At 38.1% G+C, this 22,113-nt stretch overlaps 1 protein-coding gene across 4 annotated transcripts in view; it reads right to left on the reverse strand.

The window, feature by feature from the left end:
• LOC149191613 (pentatricopeptide (PPR) repeat-containing protein) overlaps positions 1–22,113 on the reverse strand; it is a 343,363-nt gene that overhangs the window by 204,267 nt on the left and 116,983 nt on the right. For all 4 annotated transcript variants that reach the window (XM_089404363.1, XM_089404360.1, XM_089404362.1 and 1 more), the window contains one exon: positions 12,885–13,038. In XM_089404363.1, the coding sequence (XP_089260489.1) occupies positions 12,885–13,038 (154 nt within the window). The remainder of the gene's footprint in view (positions 1–12,884; positions 13,039–22,113) is intronic.

Raw genomic sequence — 22,113 nt, forward strand, 5'->3', positions numbered from 1 at the left:
GATTAGATTAATGCCCATTAATATTTTAATTTTCCTAAGTTTAGACTTAGGAACCTTATTAAATTTATTAATTATTTTAATAAAATCACTTCTACGTGGAATTTCCCAAAACGCTTTATGGGTTCTTTGGAATACATGTGCCCAAGCCTCCCTGCAAAATTTGAGGCTTAGAGCACATCCGATGCTACCCCAAATCAACAGTTAGCCCAAAGGATGGTTGCACATCCTCCTCCAGGATGGACTCAACATGAGCCTCCAACTGCTCCTCCATAAACAACCCAACACGCAAGACATGCTCGTCAGACAGTTGCAGGAAACTTTCGTCCAATAACTCTGCCATAGATCTGGATGCTTTTGTACCTATCGGCTCCTCATCGACAGTGGAGATGTCTCCTAACACCTCATCAACCTCTGGTGCACTGTTATCACCTAAGTACACGGTCACAACCCGAAATACCTCATCAATGGATACCTCAACAACGGAGGGTATCTCATCAATGGGTGTATGCTCAACTGTCAACTTGTCAACCATGGCCCCTCCAACTACTCCTTCATATTTTGTTTTAATCCTCCTCATCATCCCTGCATAATTTCACTGAATTCTCACTTATTTTTGCACGTCTCTTAATTCACAAAACTCCCAAAAAGAGAGGGATGCTTGAATGCCATGTCCCAATGATTGGTATGCCCTCCAATTTGCTATCAATAACTCCACACCAGTTGCAATCATGTTTTTCCATCTTGATGCATTATCCATAATTTTGGGCATAATGGATTTGTTGTATAATTGAGAATGGTCTTGATTCCCAATTGCGGTATGAATCAGTGGCTTCCCCGCATAAATCATCATTTGTTGCATCTTAATCACCTCATTCAAGGTTACTGCCATGTGGTTTAATTTTAACCTTTCTTTGGATCCCTTTTTTTTGGTCTTGTCATAGAATGAAGGGTTTCCCATAAGTTGAGCCAAGATTATGGCTCTGATACCACTGTAATATTCCTAACGGAAATATTAAGTGATTAACATAAACATGCACTACGACAACAACTAGGAAATTCAACACATATGCAAAAAATCACAACACAAGAGAAAATGCACCAAAAATTTGGGCCATTTTATTTATTTCCGAGCAAATAGAGTACAAATGAGTATGAAAGAGGAACGTGGGCTTGCTACAGTAAGAAAGTCCAAACCCAGGTGGTGATCAAGCTGCCCAAATGTCAAATGAGCTTCCCACCATAATTTTGCGCTAGCCCAGAAAGTTATTGCCACTGCCACTGTAGGTGAACTGAGATTTTTGCCCGCAAATCTACTCCAAAAGTTCTGCAATATTAAATGTAGACTCTCCACACCAGCTCCAACAAAACCCAAAAATATCTCACGGACCCAAGTGGTGGAAATGATCCTAGAGTAAATTGCACACTCCAACAATTTATGTTGCTAACTGCTGAATGGAACTAGGAATTCTACCCTTAGAAGTGCTCAGAAAACTCTGTAAAACTAATCCTAGCCTCCTCTCACCAAACCCAAAAAGGGTTTGGGCTGAATCCACCGACCCCCGGTAACCCCCAACAAGTGTAAATTGCTCAATTTGGCCAGAAAATGCCTTACAGTTTAGATACTGTTGAATTTGGCCCAAATCTCCCTCTAAGAAATCCTCCCTAACTCCTGCAAATTTCTTCCCTCAATCACCAAGCAAATCCCAGCTTGAATGCTCCCCAAATTTTGAATCTCTGCAAGTGCACAGAAGCTACCAGTAAACCCTTGCGCAGGCCCTAGAATAGATAAATTTGGTCCTCCAAAATGTAGCACTCTTGGCCCTACAAATCGCCAAGGAAAAACTCGTTCTCATTATGGATAATTCTCTACAAATTCTTTGGCCAAAACTCCATTTTCTGCTAGCTTCTCTCAGCCCCTTCGAATTTCCTTCTGCGCCCTAAGAGAAGCACGCTCCAGCTGGAAATAGTATGCAATGTAGCTCCTAGAGAAGCCCTGAGAAGATGATTAGCAAATAAGTCCATCCTCCTTTAATAATTTCTCCCCATGCTTCTAGACTCCTTTTTTAATTATTATTTTATTGGTGGGGGCCATTTTCCACCAAGCGACTTTTGCCTCCATTTTAATTAAAATAATAATCTGTCGCCAACCTCCAATAAAATAATACTTGCCACCTTTCTCCAAAATAATATTTGCCCCCTTTACTTAATATCACCAAAATTAGGCAAAATTCCCATGCTCACAAAATTGGGTATATTACAAACAGCAGGTACTAAGACTATGGACAACCCCTGAGATTGGCAAACACCAGCCCAACCGGAGCAGGCGATTTGCCAGTGACACTTAGGGCAGATTTTCCTATTTGTTCATTGATTTCTACAATTGGTTTTCAAAGGTCATCTTATTCACAAATGGAGTAGAAATTAGTGCTAACAGGTATGATTGTATTGATAAACAACCCTTCAACATATAAACTAGTAAACTTTTATAATGCAAACTTGTAGAGAAGGGGGCTTTAACAATGGTTAAAAGCATAGATGAAATATTCCCGATGCACTCAACAAAACAATTATTTCAAAATGATCCAAATTATTTCATTTAACACTAAAGACACACCAAAGTTGGCCAACTTTTCCCAAACATTGCCAATTTAATCCTTTCAGAACCCTTGCCGAGTAATTGCAAATTATGATTACTTCATCTATGGTCAAAAGTGCCCTTGAATATGACAGTACACGTAAAAATGATGATATCATCAGCTGTTATGAAGTTTACAGTTTGATGTAAATTGAGGTTATATTGGCTACTTCATTAGACATGTCAAATGCACCATTAGAACTATCATATCTTACCAAGATAACATCATTGTTTATGTGCCTAGGATGACAATATTAATGTCTATTTAGCCACCATGTGGCTGATTATGATTTAGTGAAATATGTGAAGAGATAGACTTGTAAGGGATGTACTGCTAGGAATTTGCTTGACAGACACTGCAAAAATAGGAACCTTCTAATGTGCCTGTAGAGGTTTTTATTTTCCTTACAAATAACCAATATATGGCTTAGTTACATTGATATTTGCGGCAGAAATTTGTATACAATCAGTCTTTGGGCATCATAACCCCTTTTTCAACAGGTGTACCCCAACACTTATGACAAAGGACCATGCCATTTGCAAAGGCCAATTGTGTGTGATTTATGGCCCTATAGGCCATATGGGATGAAGTGTACAAGTGTATCCTAGTTCCCCCTGGGTGGACAGTCATGACTGATCTTGTTAGTTTCATCTTCATGGTGCTTAGTTTTATGGATTTGCTAACTGCCCCCTAATGTGTGGTGACTCCCTGCCTTGATGGAGATCTTATGTCCTGTTTGGTATTAAGGCATCATGGAGGTGGATCTATTAGGACACATGGCTTAACAGAACATTCATTCTATTAGCCTTGTACATGTGATCGCATTAAAGGTGGAAACAAGCATCTTATCATTGTCTTACCACACCTTTCTATATTCCCTGCGTGGACCCTTCATCTTATGTGTGCACACCTCTTTGGCCGTGGCCATCATTCTTCATGGTAGTCTCACAACACAACTATGATTTTGCACTCCATGAGGCAATATTTCAAACTCTCCAAGGCAAAGAAAGAGGTCTATTGCACTCCCCAAGGCAACATCCAAGTCAAATCACCCCAAACGCCCTCTTCAAAGTGCCCTTTCAAGCATTATTTCATCATTAAAGGGAGCTCCACTTCTCTTGGGGCAGCTATGAAGGCTAAAAATAACAACGTGGCACACCTTATGAGCAAAGCAAGGGTCACAACAAGTGAAGAACACTCCTAGGGGCCAATGTCAAAATAAAAGCAAGAAAAATAAGCCTTAAATCATGATCGCAAGGTAATTTTGGACCAAATCAAGAAACCATCCACCTTTTATCTAGCCATTGGGAGTCAAGGGAGGAGGTTTCCCAAGTCAACATTGAGCATCTTAAGGGAGACATTGAGCTTTCCTGTTGTCCTAAAACTATTCCAGGTCAAGCTAACCTCTTTTAGAGGGGAGCATTGGACTCCTAGTGCAAATCGAGCCTCTAAGCAAGCAAGTCAAGCCTCTCCAAAGGGGACATCACCATTTTTAGATGCTTTTACACTATGTAAAGTTAAATCTTTGTAATGGCTTAGTCTCCATGTCTATTCTAGGTGACAAGTCAACCTTTTTTGAGGTTTCTTAAACATTTTTTATGGAGCAAAATGGGGAGAGATGTTGAGATCCTAGCTCACTCTCCTCCCAAAATGTTCTGAATTTTTGAGATCATTTTTGGCATAATGTGATATTTTCATGAAGCTTTGGTATCAACTTTGAAGTCTCTTTTTCTTGGCTATTCTATATAATTTTTAAAGGAAATCCTGTGTTAATTCAAGACTACAACAAGGTTATTAAGATCGATCCATTCAAAAACAACTTTATAACTTGGAGAGAGACATCTAGGGTAGTTTCTCCCACTTCTCTTGTTGGTGTGAGATAAGCATTAATTCTCCTTGTTAGGCCATATCCTAGAGGTTCATTAACAAGGGTTTAGATTTTGTTCCATTCCATAGTTGATCTAATGACCGAAAGCTTTCCCCTTGGATGGATCCCTTCTAGTAGGGCTTGAATTCACAACTTGTCTCGATTATACAAGGAGGTAAATTAACTTCTAGGGTTCTACCTACTTGCCACAAGCATTGGATATCTAAGTTAAGAGTGGCATTTATCTTGACCCAAATTGCCCTAGTGGAGATAAGGCACCTAACCCTTAATCCAACAACCAACCACTTTTTTCTACAAAATTCGAGTTCTTGTCATTTATTTACTTATATTATCGAAAAATCCATCAAAATAGAAAAGCACAATATACAAAAAATTCAAAAGATAAAAGATACCAAAAATAGTCTCATTCCAAGGTGGACGTCTTGGTTTTTGTGCCTCTCTAGCAACATCTAATGACCCAAGAGGAAATGGATCCTCTGTTTCTGGATTATTTTTGCTCTAACATCATGTGTTGAGGATTTTTCAAGATCTTCACGAATCTGGAATAAAATTACAGCCATCTTCTACAAAGAATTGTGAAGCCCTGACCTAAGATTGGAAGAAAACAAGGTGAGATCTAACTATACAAACCTAGTTTCACTTTTGATTGGTTTTAATTGCAAATTCATATTATTTAAAAGCATTCTCATTCTCCCAAAGTATTGGAAAGTGTCATATTTTGATTGAGAGAAAATCTGGGCTTGACCCTGCAGTATTAGCCCTCCAATTTATGCAATTATTATTCCAAATTGTTGTGCCTTTGTATTTTATTGCATAAATCTGTTGTTGGGTTGTTATTTCCCCCATATTTCATAGATTTAGCATTAACACCTGTCAATAGTTAATCCTAGTATGTTTCTACACTCTCAGGTTGCTTGAAAGGCACTCCAAACTTATGTTTTCTGTAGATTTTCATAATTTAAATGTGCAGGAAGTATAGGACAACAACAAGCTTGGCTGTTTTAGGTCAAGCAAACAAGAGAATTCAAGGAGAAACCATCTCACTTGGTGTATGAACCTTTAACAGCTTGTGACATTAAAGGTAGTATCTATTTGAGGTATTTGACGCCTTCTCAAGTACCAGTTTGTACTTTCTACATTACTCATTTATATATCATATTTATCACTTATGTTTAATTAATTCTTAACCTTCATCATAACCTAGGGTTTATAGGCACTGGTCTACTAACTTGTTGGTGAAGCAATCTAGATATCGGGATTCCAGTTGGCCTAAGCTGAGAGGAGACTGTGCTCTGGTGACAGTGGGTACATCTCCTATGTGTTTACTACTTAGCACCTTGACCAGAACTTGCCGAGGCTGCTAATTCAAGCAGTAAATCACAATAATGGTAAAATTGTATGACTATGATCTATGTCACATAGTTTGGGTTCGAATTCAAGTTCGACAATGATTAGTTTCGATTCAAATTTGAATTTTCTCATAAGGTTTGGATTTGGTTTGTCATTATATATATATATATAATTATATATATATATATATATCAAATTGCCCAATATTTATGTTGATATAATTCACGTACTTTTATAACAAAAGTCATAAAATTAGATTATATAGTAATAAATTGAATTATATAAAAAAATTAATTACAAAGATTACATTATATAAAATGATATATAGACTTATGTTCATATATCACAAATTTTTCAGTATATAATATAATATAGATGCAATAACTAATATATAATATAATATAATATGGAATTTTTAATATATAATATAAACAATTTCTATATAATATCATAATATGTCATTATTAATATATATAACATTGAACACTATTTCTTACTAAAATTGCATTTAGCGGCTGACTCTGTGTTCTTCACAACATATATGTTTTAATGATTAATGCACTACCTCATTTGGGTTCAAGCAGATGGAGGTGGGCAGATTGTGAACAGACTCTATGAAAAGGTGGGTTCTCGACCATATTTCATTTGGGCTTCAGAAAACAAGAACAACCGTAAAGACCAATATTTTTTGCAATTGCCAGGTTAGCGAACCTATGGGCTGCGGGATCTTTACAATGATAGTTATTAAATACAAAGAATGGGTTTCGAAGGGCACATTTGAGAGTTGTATGGATGCCCGATGTTTGTTGACACCTAATCCGAAACGGATGGGTGAACTGGACAGTCATCAAGAAGATGAACTGATCCGTCATATGTATGTATATAAATAATAGTTAGCTAATGAATAATATATCAGTTCTTGCTTCCGCTCACTTATTCTGGAGTTACCCTGGCCTGACATGGTATCAGAGCACAGGTCCCAGAAATAGTTGTAACTCCTGTTGTCCTGAGAGCTGCTCAGTCCTGAGCGCTACTCTGACATTGATTCCCTGGCTCTGCCTCTGCCTGGCCTGACTACATTATAAGCGTTTTTCAAGGCGGTATTGCGCTCTGACTGCCAGAGACTGCGCATTGTTTTTTATAAACGTTTGCCTGAATACGCTGCCCCTCTCTGCGCTGCCCCTCTCTGCGCATCAATACCTGAATGTATCGGTTATACCTGAATGTATCTGTTCATTGACTCTCATCTTTTGGCTGTTCGCCGAGTCTCTCTCTTCCAAATCTCATCAACAATCTTCCATTATCGCTCATGTATTTCCTGCCATTTTGCTTTGGGTTTCAAGTGATATCATCGAATCCTTGATTATTGTGAGCGCTCCACTAGTTATCTAGCTTGCTTCCAGCAACATCCACCACAAATCTGTAACGGACATCGTTCTTCTCGAACCCTTCCATGCCCACAACCTCAATCATCGATGATACCTTCTTCTCTGCACGAAATCTAGAGTTTCCTGTTTGACATTACTTGATACGCTTGTGTCTCAGAGAGCTTGCTTCAGCAGCAGTTTTATTGTAAGAATGGTGTAAGAATGACTGCGTTTTATTGTAAGAATGGTGACTGCGTTTTATTGTAAGAATGGTGTAAGAATGACTGCGTTTTATTGTAAGAATGACTGCGTTTTATTGTAAGAACTGCTCCTATTCGAGCCATTTTCCATTACTGACAATCAAAGACTCGCAGAACGCAAGAGCCTCAAAAGTCGCCAGCAACACTGGGTATTACGAAGACTGCTAGGACTTCAGTATTATGCAATTGGTTTTTTTGACTTTGTATGGCATTTTTTTTGTATAAGGTGGAGATGCGTTTTTTTGTATAGTGGTTGAGCAGTTTTGTTGAATTCAAAGCAGTTTGAGATGCGTTTTTTTTTTTGTATAGTGGTTGAGCAGTTCGTTGAATTCAAAGCAGTTTGTTGAATTGATATACGCAGTTTATATTATTCAAAGCATTGTTGTGTTTCCAGAATGTTTTGTAGTATTGCTTCATATATATTGAAGTAATATATATTGAAGTAATATATCCTTTATACGTTTTGAAGTGAATACATTCAAAACATAGTAATATTGCAGTGATATAAGAAATGCTGATGCAAACGTTAGAAGAAAATAAAGTGCATAAGGCTGTGGCATAAGAATTTTTTTTTCAGCAGAAGTCTTTTATCAACAGAAGTTTTTTTAGCAGAGATATTTTTTTACAGAATGCATTCAATCATTTCTATGGTAGGAATAGTTCTCACTGGCAAGGAGAACTATTCAGAATGGTCTCGGATGGTAAAACACACCCTCATCTACAATGAGTTGTGGAAAGGAGTGTGTGTCGGAGAAGAAGACAAAGACCCTGTGCAGCCTACATCAGATAAAGAACTTGCCATTTGGGAAAACAAGAACAGCAAAGCCTATGCATTGATCGCAGCATCTGTAAATGAAGAAGTAAGTCGTCATATTTCATCCTATTCCACTGCCTTTGAAGCTTTACAAAAGCTGAAAGAACTCTATGATACACATTCTGCACTTGAAGTTGTTCAGCTCATGATTAAACTCTTCACTCTTGAACTGAAAAATAATGATCCTCTTGCTCTTGCATCTGAAATAAAGTCTATAATGCATGATATTAAATCCACTAAGGTTGAGCTGGATATCTCTCTTATTGCCTTTCTCAAAGCACTCTATCCTACCTACTCCAATTATCTTGAGTCTTTACAAGCAAATGGAAATCTTAAAGATATAACCTTTGACTCTCTTGTGAAAAAGTTTGCTGAAAGAGAGAAAGTCTTTGGAAATAAAACAGTCCCTGAATCTTCTGAAGAGACTGTTTGCCTTGCTCATAAAGAAAAGCATCCTGCTCAAGATTCTACAAGTAACAAGAGGAAGAGGTGGACGAAGAGGAAGAGGAAGATACTTCAGAGGCAGGGGGGGCAGACATCCTCAAGCAGAAAAGGCAGATCTGCATTGCATTCGCTGCAAACGAAATGGATCACATGATGCTTCTACATGCAAGCTACCATGGGACAAAGTTGAGCAGAGAAGAAATCAGCAGAAAGGTAAAACTGATGACACAGACAAAGGTAAAGCACCTGAATCCGCTCACTATATTGAGGCACAATGTAACATTGGAGTAAATGAAGATTTGTTTAATGCTTCACTTGCTTCTTCGAAAAATGACTAGTTGCTTGATTCAGGAGCAACCTGTCATATGACTCATAGGAAAGATTTTTTTGAAGATTTCACTGACAATGTTGATGGAGCAGTATACTTTGCAGATCAGTCAAAAATCAAGCCATCAGGGCTTGGCACAGTCAGGCTTAAACTGCCTGGTCTTCCAGACTTTCTTCTGGACCATGTTCTATATCTCCCACAGCTCAAGAGAAACTTGCTGTCCCTGGTCCACATCCGCCAGCAAGGTCACTCCATTCATATGTTTGATGGCAAGCTTGAGGTAAGAAAGGCATCTGACCACTCACTTGTCATGATGGGTATAGAAGAAGAAAGACTTCTTAAACTGCAAGGAACTTCTGCTCATGCACAATATTTCTCATATATTTCTCATCATGAAGAAGGTACACTTCCATCAAGTTTATTATGGCATGCTAGATTTGGACATTTAAACTATGATAGTCTCCGCTTGTTGAAGAAAAATGGTGTTGCTGGTTTGCCTACAATTCGTAGAAAACATAAGCAATGTGATGCTTGCATTCTAGGAAAGCATAGCAAACAGTCTTTTCATGATTCACATTCAAGAGCACATAGGAAGCTTGAACTCATTCATTCAGATTTATGTGGTCCAATGCCTGTTCCTTCTGCAAATGGAAATAAATATATCATGAAATTTATTGATGATTACACCAGAATGTGTTGGGTTTATTTATTGAAGAACAAATCTGATGCTTTTCAAACATTCAAGAATTTTCATAAGTGGATTGAAAATGATGCACAATCTCATATTGGGTCTATTCGCACTGATAATGGAAAAGAATATACATCAAATGAATTTGAAAACTATCTTCGCCAACATGGGATCAAACATCAAACAACTGTGCCTTCTAATCCTCAACAGAATGGTGTAGCTGAAAGAATGAACAGAACAATTTTGAATATGGTACGATCCATGCTTTTCTTCAAAAATGTAAAGACAATGTTTTGGGCTGATGTTGTTCTATGTGCTGCATATATAAAGAATAGATGTCCATCTAGTGCTATAAGAAACAAAACTCCTTATGAATTGTGGTATGGACATGTTCCTTCGGTAAAACATCTCAGGATCTTTGGTTCCACCTGTTATGCTTTAATACCAAAGGTACATAGAAACAAACTTGGTGCTAGAAGTCGTAAGTATATCTTCCTGGGGTATTCAAACACATCTAAATCATACCGCCTCTATGATGAAGTAAATAAAAAGTTTGTTTTATCTAGAGATGTCATTTTTCTCGAATCATCCAAATCTGACAGTGTTGTTGAGCGGCAACTTGATCGCTTGGATAGATTCACAAAACCAAAATCATTTCAAGAGTTTGATAATCAGATTCCACATCTTGAAGGGGGAATTCCTATACTAGATCAACATGTGGAATCTTCTTCTAAAGAACAATCTCCCCTACATGACACTCCAACAACGGATGATGCTTTAAGTGATGTAATTGATAGAATTGGGAGACTCAATCTTGATTCAGACCCAACTCAATCAACAGAGCAGCCTGGACCATCTCAGAAAGGTCCCCCAAAGTGGCTGACAAAGACACTTGAAAGTGTTCATCCTAATGAAATTGGAAAAACAGGAACCAGAAATACAAACCGACAAGATGGAGGTGATGTAGATAACTCTAATTCACCTGTTGATATGGATGTTACTTATGATTGTGAATTGAACTTGTCTACAGATTTTGAACCAACTTCCTTCAAAGAAGCTGCTTCTCATGATGAATGGAAAGAAGCGATGCAGAAGGAGTATGATGCCCTCATAAAGAATGGCACTTGGAAGCTGGTTGATCCTCCATTTGGAACCAAACCATTGGCTGCAAGTGGGTCTACAAGAACAAGTACAAAGCTGATGGCTCACTTGACAAGCACAAAGCTAGGCTTGTGGCGAAAGGTTTTGCACAGAAGGAAGGGGTCGATTATGAGGAAACTTTTTCCCCCACAGCAAAATGGGCCACCATCCGGACACTCTTTGCACTAGCTGCTCAGAACGGTTGGAAAGTCCATCAAATGGATGTAAAAACTGCATTCTTGAATGGAGATCTAAAAGAGAATGTTTTTATGTCCCAGCCTGAAGGATTTGCTGTGAAAGGACATGAACATAAAGTATGCAAACTTGTGAAGTCCTTGTATGGCCTCAAACAAGCACCACGAGCCTGGTATGAAAAACTGACTGAGCATCTTCTGAAACTCAACTTCAATCATTTTGATCTTGATGATGCAACTTTATTTGTCAAGAAAGTTGGAAAAACAGTTGTATATCTTGTGGTATATGTAGATGATCTTTTAAAGACAGGGAACAATGAAAGCTATATTGCATCCATAAAGAAAGAATTAGGAAAAAATTTTGAAATGACTGATTTGGGCTATGTTCATTACTATCTTGGCATTGAGGTAACCCAACATCCAAAGTCCATATTTCTTTCTCAAAAGAAATACATTGGAGATTTGTTAAACAGATTTGGCATGACAGAGTGCAATCCTCTTTCTACTCCAATGGAACAAAACTTGAAGCTCACATCTATTGAAGGAAAGGAATTTGAGGATGCAACAAAGTATAGACAGCTTGTAGGAAGTCTCATCTACCTCACTACTACCAGACCAGACATTTCATTTGTTGTTGGAATCCTCTCCAGGTTTATGCAAAAGCCTTTTGAGGGACATTGGTCTGCTGCAAAAAGAGTTCTAAGGTACTTGAAGGGAACTCAAGACCTTGGAATCAAGTATACACAGGTGGACGACTTCAACTTGATTGGATACTCTGATTCAGACTTCGATGGAGACAAAGAAACTGGGGTATCTACTTCAGGATATGCTATGAGTCTTGGATCAGGAGCTGTCTCCTGGAGATCACGCAAACAATCAGTACCAGCAGATTCCACAACAGAAGCAGAATATGTGGCAGCAGCTGAAGCAATGAAAGAAATTGTGTGGCTCAGGAAAATTCTTGAAGACTTGCAGGTAAAACAAATACAATCAACTCCACTCATGATTGATAACACCTCTGCAATAAAGTTGGCCAAGAACCCAAAGTTCCATGATCGTACTAAGCACATCAATACTAAATATCATCTGATCCGACATCATGTTGAGGCCAAAACAATCCATCTCCGTCATTGTTCCACAAACGAGCAAATTGCAGACATCTTCACCAAAGCGCTTGGAAGAGAAAAGCTTGAAAGATTCAGAACGATGCTTGGACTCACCAACATCCCTTCAGATTAAGGGGGGGAATGTTGACACTTAATCCGAAACGGAGGGGTGAACTGGACAATCATCAAGAAGATGAACTGATCCGTCATATGTATGTATATAAATAATAGTTAGCTAATGAATAATATATCAGTGCTTGCTTCCGCTCACTTATTCTGGAGTTACCCTGGCCTGACAATGTTGAAGTGAACAAGGGAAACCGAACCCCTACGCAGGACAGGTCTCAAAAGGAAAACTTGACAGTTCAATGGGGACCCGAGGTTGAAGCAAACAGAGAAAATCGAACCTTAGAAAAACTTGCGCCAAACTTAAAACTTTTTTTAAGGTTCATCAAACTACAAACCTTAAGGTTCAAGTTCGACAAACCCTGTGACTTAAATTATGCTGCACAGATATAGGAATAAATTCTCTCTCTTATTACTTTGGCATCTGTAAAATGGGTTAAAATTAAAATCATGGAATTTAGATGACATGCATAAGAATGATGAGCATCCACCAACACAACTTTTGCATCTTCTGATTCCTTTTCTTTGAACTGATCCCCATACCTTTAGTCTCTGAAATACTGTGAGGCATTTTAATTCATCCCGTGCAGTGGTATAGCCATCCATCATTGTATGATACAAGTCCAATGGCACCTCAAGTCCATCTTCCTCCAGTTCCCTAACTAATGCCTCAGCTCTCTCCATGTCACCAACTTTGCTGCAGAGAAAAAAATACATTAAATTACTCATTCAACAGCTGTAGTGCTCACTTATTGAAGCCTTATAAAAGCTTACGAATTGGTACCCCATTTTCTTAGCAAACCATAGACTAAAGCCTCAACTGAAATGGAAGTTTGAAAATTGTATGCTTCACACATAGCAAAACCATTACCTACAGATTGTAAAAAAAGTTTCTGGTTGTGAAAGACAAACACATGAAGATGAAGAACCAAAATTCCCAAGTTCATCTGAAACATGACTGCTTCCTTTACAATCTGTACGTAATATTCCTGTTAAGCGGCTAGTGAAAAAATTGAGCATAAAAACTGCCTACAGAGAAAAATCATTATACAAAATAACAAATTTAATAGTATAAATCACAATTTATATCGGCATTTCCAGGAAACTGCTGACACCAGACATAAGAAATGCAGGTTCAAAAGATAAGGATAGAAGTTTTCCGTGTTTCCATGACCTTGAGATGTTTTAACTTTTAATACATAGTCATTCGGCATTTCTCATGGCATTAAACTCTGACTATGTTTGGCAGAAATTTAAAAACATTTTCCTAGCCCCTATCAGCATATCTTCTAGGGTTGGTGAAGTTTCTTCTAATTGTTCCTAACATATCTGAAATTTAATATTTTGAATTGTGATCTTTCTAGACCTGTGACTTGTCTTTTTCTTGATCTCAACTTTAGGACATTCCTAATTCATATTAAGTTGAGTATTAATATCTTCATCAAAAACAACAGTTCACCCATCAATAGATAAAATTTCATGAACCGTGATAATCTGATTTTTAAAATAGATTGAATTTGTAAAGGCATCTTTCTCCATAGTTTGCTTTTTGACTTCTAACAAGATTCCTGATTCAATTGGGTTGAAAGAAGTTTCATTAGCGACGGCTTCTGCTTTCACTTTTATAATTGATATTTCATGTCCTTTAAATCGTTTGACTTTGGAATCAAGGTTTGATTTTGATTTCTTAAATAGGCAATTTCCTCATCTTTCATTGACTGTACCCAATGGATTTCTTCATTGAAGTTTCTTTTCATTAAGGTCTCCTAACTATCTTTCTCTTGAAACACTAAGATGGGGGTGAATCAATGTTTCTCTTCAAGTAGTTAATTTTTACTTTACAAAGCATTAATTTACATTCTCATGAGATTATGACATAAATCAACACCATTCAACAATGCACAGAATCAAGGATAGTAGACACTAGAGATTTTTAGGTGCAAACTCTTCTAGGAGAAAAACCACTGAACGCTTCTTAATATTTGTCTTCAATAAATTTACATCAATAGGAAGCTCCAACTTCCAAGTTTTCAGCAACAACTGAAAGAGGCTCTAACCCCCTGGTTTGCAGGCTCCAACCTAAAGGATGCTCCAACACCCTGCTTACCAACTGCAACTGGAAGGATGCTCCAACGTCCTAATTCACAAGCTCCAACCTGAAGGAAGCTCTGACTCCCTAATTTTCCAATTTCAACTGGACGAATGTTGCAACACCCTACACACGTTGCCCTAGAACCACCCTAACCCTGAAGTGTTCTCAAGCTCCAACCACTCTCTTGCCTTCCACTGCCCTGCCACCCTGCTCAGCAAGCTACCACTTGCCCTAAAGGCTCCAACCTTCAATTTACCACAGTGGACCACGTTTAACAATTCTCAAACTAGATCCACCTGTGCTCAATAAAATGAATAAAATAATATGTTGGCTTATGTCAATCCGTAACACTAGCACTAAATTGTCAGTAGCAACAACAATTTCTTTTGTTCAAACAATAAAACCCTAGCTGTCAATATCAATTGTCATAAACAATTTTGCCTCTGTCCAAGCCCTAACTAGTCATCATCTCAACTTGTAGAACAAACTTTGCTCAAACCCTAGTTGCAGCATAGACATCAACACCTTAAGTATTCAAACTTTTGCAATATATTCACATGCCTATGCATGGCACCAACAAATGTCCTCTGCTGCATACAAGCCCTAGTTGGACAACTTCTGCTTAGCAATATATTCGAAGCATCCTGGCAACAACATGAGACCTTAACACTGATCAAGCAATATCAACTTTCCTTGCTTAAGTGATCAAACCCTAGCTTTGCAACATACTCTCTCTTTGCCAATCCCTACATAAATAATTATGCCAATAACCCTATCTCAATATATATATGGTAGCATCATACACCACTGACAAACCCTAAATGCAATGTCAAATCCTGGCTTATGGATAATATAACCTCTGCTCAGAATCTATTGTCAAACCATACAATATTTTCCACTATAAAACCCAAGCGGTGTTAATTTTTGTAGCATTGGACAGGTGTTCTAGTCTCGATTTGTGTCTAAGAGACTAAGGAACATGAGATCTTCAAAACCCTGAAAAGGTTTCGCGAGACAAGCTTGTAAAACTCCTTAATTAAATTAATTAGCCATCATTTAAATTTTTCCTAAGTATATCTTAAAGAAAATCGGTTAATAGGAATTAATCAAGAAAAGGTGAGAAAGCTCTAGAAACTCACACAGAATTAGTTTGAGATGATCTTAGTCGTTGATGAGGATTTAATCATGGTTGTCGGTGAGTCAATGAGAGATTATAAGACCAGGTCGATGGGGATGAAGAGAAAACCGTTGAGCACAAGAGGAAAACGCAAAAACTCCAGAGAGAGTTCAATTTCCAAGAGGAGCAGTGATTCAACTCAACAAGAAAGCTCAGGAGGCAGAGTCAACTTGAGGATCAGCAGAAGGATCGTGGGAGGGTACTTTCGGAGGAAATTCTCTACAGTTTCTCAGCAATTCCAACAACTGTGTAGAGACCAAAGAAGATTGCGCAAGGGGGCAAGAAGAGCAGTTCAATTAGGGAGATTGGGCCCCAGATTGCCATGAATAATTTCCAGAGGTGGCTAGAGTAATTTTCCAAGAGGCAACAGCTCATTTCATCAACAATTGTTTATCTCGGAGTGTCTTTTGCGCAGGGCTAGGAGGGCGAGCTTTAGTGGGTAGCTAAGGAAGCTAGTTTTGGCATGGATCTTGCTAATAAACGGTAGAGATATTATAGTCGGAGGATTGCCAGTATTTTGGAATCTAGATATTGTAGTCACATTCCTTGTTGAAGACAATAAAATAAGCCCTCATCTATTGCACCAGTTTTCCCAGTTGGGGTTTTCCAAGGACTTTTGTCCAAAAATATTGGTGTCATTTTTTATGAGTGCATATATTTTCTCATTTCCAGTTTATTTTCCGCAGCGTAAATATTGTGGAGATTTGCAGTGTGATTTATTTGTTATTTTTCATAACAAATAAACTGCATAGTTAATCAGTTAGGAGAATAAATTTCCAATTGTTGCAATTTCAAGGAATTTTCACAAGTAATAGATGGCTCATCAAGCAATCATCCCAACATACAGAAATCCCTAACAACATCTTAACAATACACTAATCAGTACTACATCAATCATTTCAACAACTTCTTAACAACACATTAACACACTGATTTTGATAATGTCTTTCGGATTAATCACATAATTAGTGGTCAACTTATGATGTGATTAATCCAAAAGACATTATCAAAGTCAGTATGGATCACAAAAGTCTAAAATCAAACATTAACACACCATCAAACATCTGGCCACGTAATCCTAGATCAAGCAAGAACTGAAAAATCCTGGCATCCAACAGCATGAAGACATTGATGATAACCAACATCCAAAGATACACTATAAGTCTAGCATTCTAGCATCAACCATTCCAATAATAGTCTTAGATCCCTGCATTCAATTAATTGGCTCAAACCCTAGTTGGCAAACACTAGCATTCATTAACTACTCATTCTATCAAGCCTATCTCTACCAAAAAATGTTAATGACAAGCAGTAGCAAATTTAGAGTACCATCCTCAGATATTTAGGTGTCAAAAAGCTCTGAGATAGAAAGCCTCTGACCACATGAGTATTCACTATGTTACAACTAGTCAAGACAAGTCTTCCTATATCAGAAGTGCATCATATAAGATCAACCATTAAATGTTGCAAAACTTTCATGACAGTTTAATGTAAGCCAAGGACCACTGTCAATGAAGACTCAAGGTCATCGATATGTATCAAAAGTCTACAAACTCCTCTCTACAATAGGTTTTAGTAAATCGATTTCACACCAAATTTAATTCATTGGCAGTGTACATGTATTGACCATGCTTTCACCTCTAATGACATATAGATGTAATGTCCCCAATTAAATTAATTTTGCTAAGAAGAATTTCCATTTTTGCAATTGGGTGTTGGGAAATATTTTGGCATGTAAACTTAGGAAAAGTGGGTGGAGGGAGTCCCCACTTAATTTTTGGAGAGATGGAGGCCACCAACATTAGAGAACAAGAAAAATAAAATTGGTAGTGGGATGTGCGACCACCCAAAACAGAGAATTTGAACCCCTTAGGAAAATCGAGCTAGGGAGAAGGAGGTCAAAATGGTGGGGCCCACAAGGAGAGAAAGGGGCTAGCAAAGATAAATAGAAGGAAAAGACATTATTTTGGGGGCTTTTTTCCAAATTCAATTTCTGATTTAGAGTACTCTTGAGTTGCTTAGCCAAGACTACCAGTTTTGCTTAGCACAAGGAGATTTCCGAGCAGAAATCTCAGCTCTTTCTTCAGTGGACTTAGAGTGCCACCCTAGGAGAGAATTTTAGAGTTTATTGGACAGGAGATAGTTGGAGTTTGTGGATCATTTCCAACCATAACTCAGCCAATTAGAATCTCCAGGAGGACGCAAGGCCAGAAGTTCATACCATTGATTTGAGGAGTTTCCAAGGGAGTTTCAGCTGGAGAAATTAGGAGAAAATCTCGAGGGTGGATGAGAATTTGTGGTAATTTGCAGAGGTGGAGTCTACAGCTACAGAGAGAACCCAAATTCATCCTCTAGGGCCTGCGCAGTAGTTTTCTAGGCATAATTTGTGGGTCAGATTTGCAATAAGGAGGAGCTAGTGGAGCATGGGGTTTTGGGCCTAAATTTCCAAGGAAGCATTTCTGAATTTTCCCAGCCATTTGGAGGGAGGAAACAAGGGTAAATCAGCAATCACTCTTCAGGGGGGACACAAAACCAGTGGAGGAGGGAGCAACACCAATTTTGGGTAATTTTGTGAGGTCGGAATTAGCCCAAAACATTTATGGGTTTTGTCAGTGAAGGGTCAAGTAATCTGTGCCTAATTTTGCAGGAATTTTGGAGGAGTTTTAGTGCCCCAAAGCAACATAATTATTTGGCAGCCAATTAGGAGGAGTTAGCTTAAATTTTGGGTTCCGGGTGGTTAATAAAATTTGCCCAAACCCTTCCTAGGTTTTTCTGGGTTTGTGGTGGAGAGACCAAGATTAATTTGGCAAAATTTTCTGAGCACCTTTGGACGCTCAAACAGGGGTTTCTTCCAACTAGCATTTGTAGAAATTCCAGGGTCCTCGCAGTACATTTAGGAGAAGTCTTTCCTTTGCATTTGGGCAACACTTTTCTCACCTGGGACTATCTGGCTTGCTTTGGCAAGCCCAGGTGCACACATTCCATGCATTGTACTCTCCTGTTGATAATAAAATGGCTCAGCTTGGGGCAATTCTTGTCCAATTTTATGGGTGTTTAATTGTTGTCTGAATTTTTCTATGATGCATGTGTATTTTGCTTAATATTGTTGTAAAGTTTCCATTTGGAACATTACAACAAATCTCCCACGAAACATACCTCCACGTATTTTCCCTTGCATACAGTCATTAATGCACTCAATTAAAAAAAATTATGTGCTTTGAATCATACTTCATGCGTTGCATACCCAACAGCAAAGCCCTGTCATTCCATGCGCTCAGATTAGATCAATGTTATTACATAAGTCAAACCAATGTTCCACAATTGGTTTCTATAGTGACCAATCACTGAAAAGATGTGTCCATGTGAGCACTAAGAACTAATCGACCACCATAAGGATCATGGTTGTCCACCAGAGATTTCATTATAGCTATGAGTCGAAACCCACAGAGCTTATAAACAAGTATTGTTCTTCCTTCAAGCAAAAGATATGCCAATATTTTGTTCACTATGTAGGGTTAAGATGGTCCAAATGAGATGCTAGAATGTGGAAGATAATTCACTATGCAGATCTTTGACAAAGCTCCCTTCTAGGTTAGATCTTTGCACTGTGTTAATCGCTCAATTGAACAGTGTGTGTGCAGCCTACGGCATAGCATTTGATTGCCCAACGCAGAGCAGTGAAATGACCTGCCAAAAAGCACACTAGCCACATGCATCATTGTTTCTCATAACTTACGATATCTCAACTAGAGCACGAATGTGTTCATCGCACAAGCACTTGATCCATAGTTTGAATGCTTCAAACTCTGGCTACAGAAGCGCACAGACTAAATCACACTCGTCCAAAAACTCTAATTGGTCAAGTCAAGTGCCAAATGCGATTTCAAGCATATTGCACACTAACCATACGTCATTAATTCAATGATTGTCAAACCTTTGTTCTGTCAAAATACACATAGCTAGACACATCACAATGCTTTGCTAGTTGACTTAGCAATACGTATTGTCCATAGTTGGCCTCAGAAAAGGTGCGAAGAGCCACAAAATAAACTCTGATTAGCCCACAAAAAATGACCTTTAATACAATGCAGATTCACCTTAGGAAGTATATTGCCCAACGAAAGCCCTTGCCAAACCATAGTCAAAATAAAACCATAAAACCCAGAACCACTACCAGAGGATTGCAAAAGAGTGCTTGCTTCAGATCCGCATAGAAATCAAGATTCTTGAAAGAGAATAATCTAGCTTATATCCATTTAAATTTCAAATGGACCATGTTGACCACTCTTGTGTCAACCACCCCTTGAGCAGAGTACAATGCAAAGCAATCAAAAAAAAATCAAATTTCATCATCATTATAGCTTCTGGTTTTCATGGAATCATATGCAATCTAAATTTTGCTGCCCTGTGGGCCTTGATGTAAAAATTATTCTAGTTTGTTTATAAAGCCATGTAAAACATCTAGGTAAGCCTATTATTTTTACCAGAGTTTCACTCTAAGGAGTTTTTTTTCCTCCGCCAATTATCTGTGTTTTTAAACATTTATAATTGGTAAGAGTTTTTCTCCTAAGCTATGCACCAAAGCTAGAGTGGGGCTTGATGGTCAGGTCTTAGGTGAGTCCTAGTGCAATATTCCTAGTGGAAATATTAAGTGATAATAGAAGCAAAACAATGAACATGCAACCAAAAATCAACACACAACAAAATTATCAGCTACACCAGAAATTAGCACCAAAATGTTGAACCATTTTATAATATTAATGGAAATGGAGTACAATAGATAGGATTAGATGAACCCGGGCTTGATACAGTAAGCAAAGCCAAACCTAGGTGAAATTCATGCTGCCCAATTGCTCACTAGGCTTCAATCCATGATCTGCATTGACCCAGAATTTTACTGTTGTTGCAACTGGATGAGAAATGGAATTTCTGGCCTCCAAAACGCTCAAAAAAATTTGAAACTGCAATTGTTGCACTCTCACTCAGACCAGCAAAACCCTGAAAGGGTTTGCCTCCACTCTTGCTCTTCTGAAAACCCACAAAAAGTGTGAATTCTCCAGTCCTCCTTCCTATACGCACTGTTGGGAATTAGCTGTTGAATGCTCCTGGAATTCCCCGCAAAATGCCTGCAAACTCTCTTACAAAATTCCTCCTCAATCTCCCTTATTTCTCCAGCCCTTCCACACCATCAATCAGAGGTTTACAAAGATTTGTATCAGTAATAAAAATGCTTCAGAAACTCCACAACACATGTATCAAGAAACTCGAATTTGAACTCAAATAAACTGTCCTAAAAGGATTACAGTGACAGATCAAAAATGCACCACAATTTGCCCATGATTTACTTGTCAAAAAAAAAGTTTCAAAACAGCTCTGAAATCTAGTTTGCAAGATGCATTGGCATAGTCTTGAATGGGTTTAGAAAAATTGGCGTAAGACGTACTACTCCAGCTCTTGAATGGGTCTCAACCATGTGATCTTAAATAATAAGCATGTAGAGCTTAGTTAACTCGAACAAGAAAGCTGAATTGAAAAACCCTCAGATCATCCTCATAAAGGTCGCAAACATGCCACAGAAGGGTTGCAGATATTGCTAGAAAAATCGGCCTTAGAAAATCTAACAAAATGCTTCACAGATCTGCCTTCAACCAATGAGAGTTACCTTAGCAAATTTAGTCCTCATACTCCTTTAGAATGAACATCATTGCTTCATTCAAGTAGGTTGAATATCAGACTAAGAAAGAGGCTGCACCACAGAGATCCACTTTGTTGAAGGACAAAATTAGACCTCAAAGCCCGTGCGAGTATAACATAAAAACTTGCTTTAATAAGTTTGAATGGTCTTCACGGAGTGCACATAAATTGCTTCGAGAATCTGTCCCTAGTTAGCCAGAGTTTCCCTATCACATGGGGTCAAATATCCACAGAAGAAACACAAAAACCCTGTGAACCACCAACACCCAAAAAAAAAGGAATCAAACCCAAATTTCGACTATATATGAGATATACTTGACTGCTCCAAGGTCGCAACAGTTCAGAAAGATATGCATTCCATGATGTACATTTTAGGGCAGACGAGATATATGTATATATGCTTGTCGTGGAGCCTTTTAGGAGTCGACAAGCCCAGCAAAACATTTAAGCTGACCCTCCAAAACAATCTGAATTTCAAATTTAATAATTTTGGAGCCAAAAATTTTAATCCCTTTTGAGGCCGACTTGACTTTGGAGAGAGCTATTTTAATTTTAATTTTTGAATCCCATAATCAATATAACCACAAAATGTTTTAATCATAAAATAAATTAACTTAATCATTTAAGGAAAGTCCTTCTTAGCCTCAAGATTTGATCAATTTTCTAGCCACTAATAAGCTACCACATCATCTCATTATAGGGACTTTGACCACAAGAAGAGGGCTTCAATATTTGACTGAGCATATCTTCCTAACTGATATGAACCACGAGGCATGCCATATATTGTTGGAATTGGAATGACGAGGAGA

This window comes from Pinus tabuliformis, chromosome 2_2, assembly GCF_031772625.1.
Source record: "Pinus tabuliformis cultivar Carrire ecotype Pingquan chromosome 2_2, CPIR1, whole genome shotgun sequence".
Lineage (NCBI taxonomy): Eukaryota > Viridiplantae > Streptophyta > Pinopsida > Pinales > Pinaceae > Pinus > Pinus tabuliformis.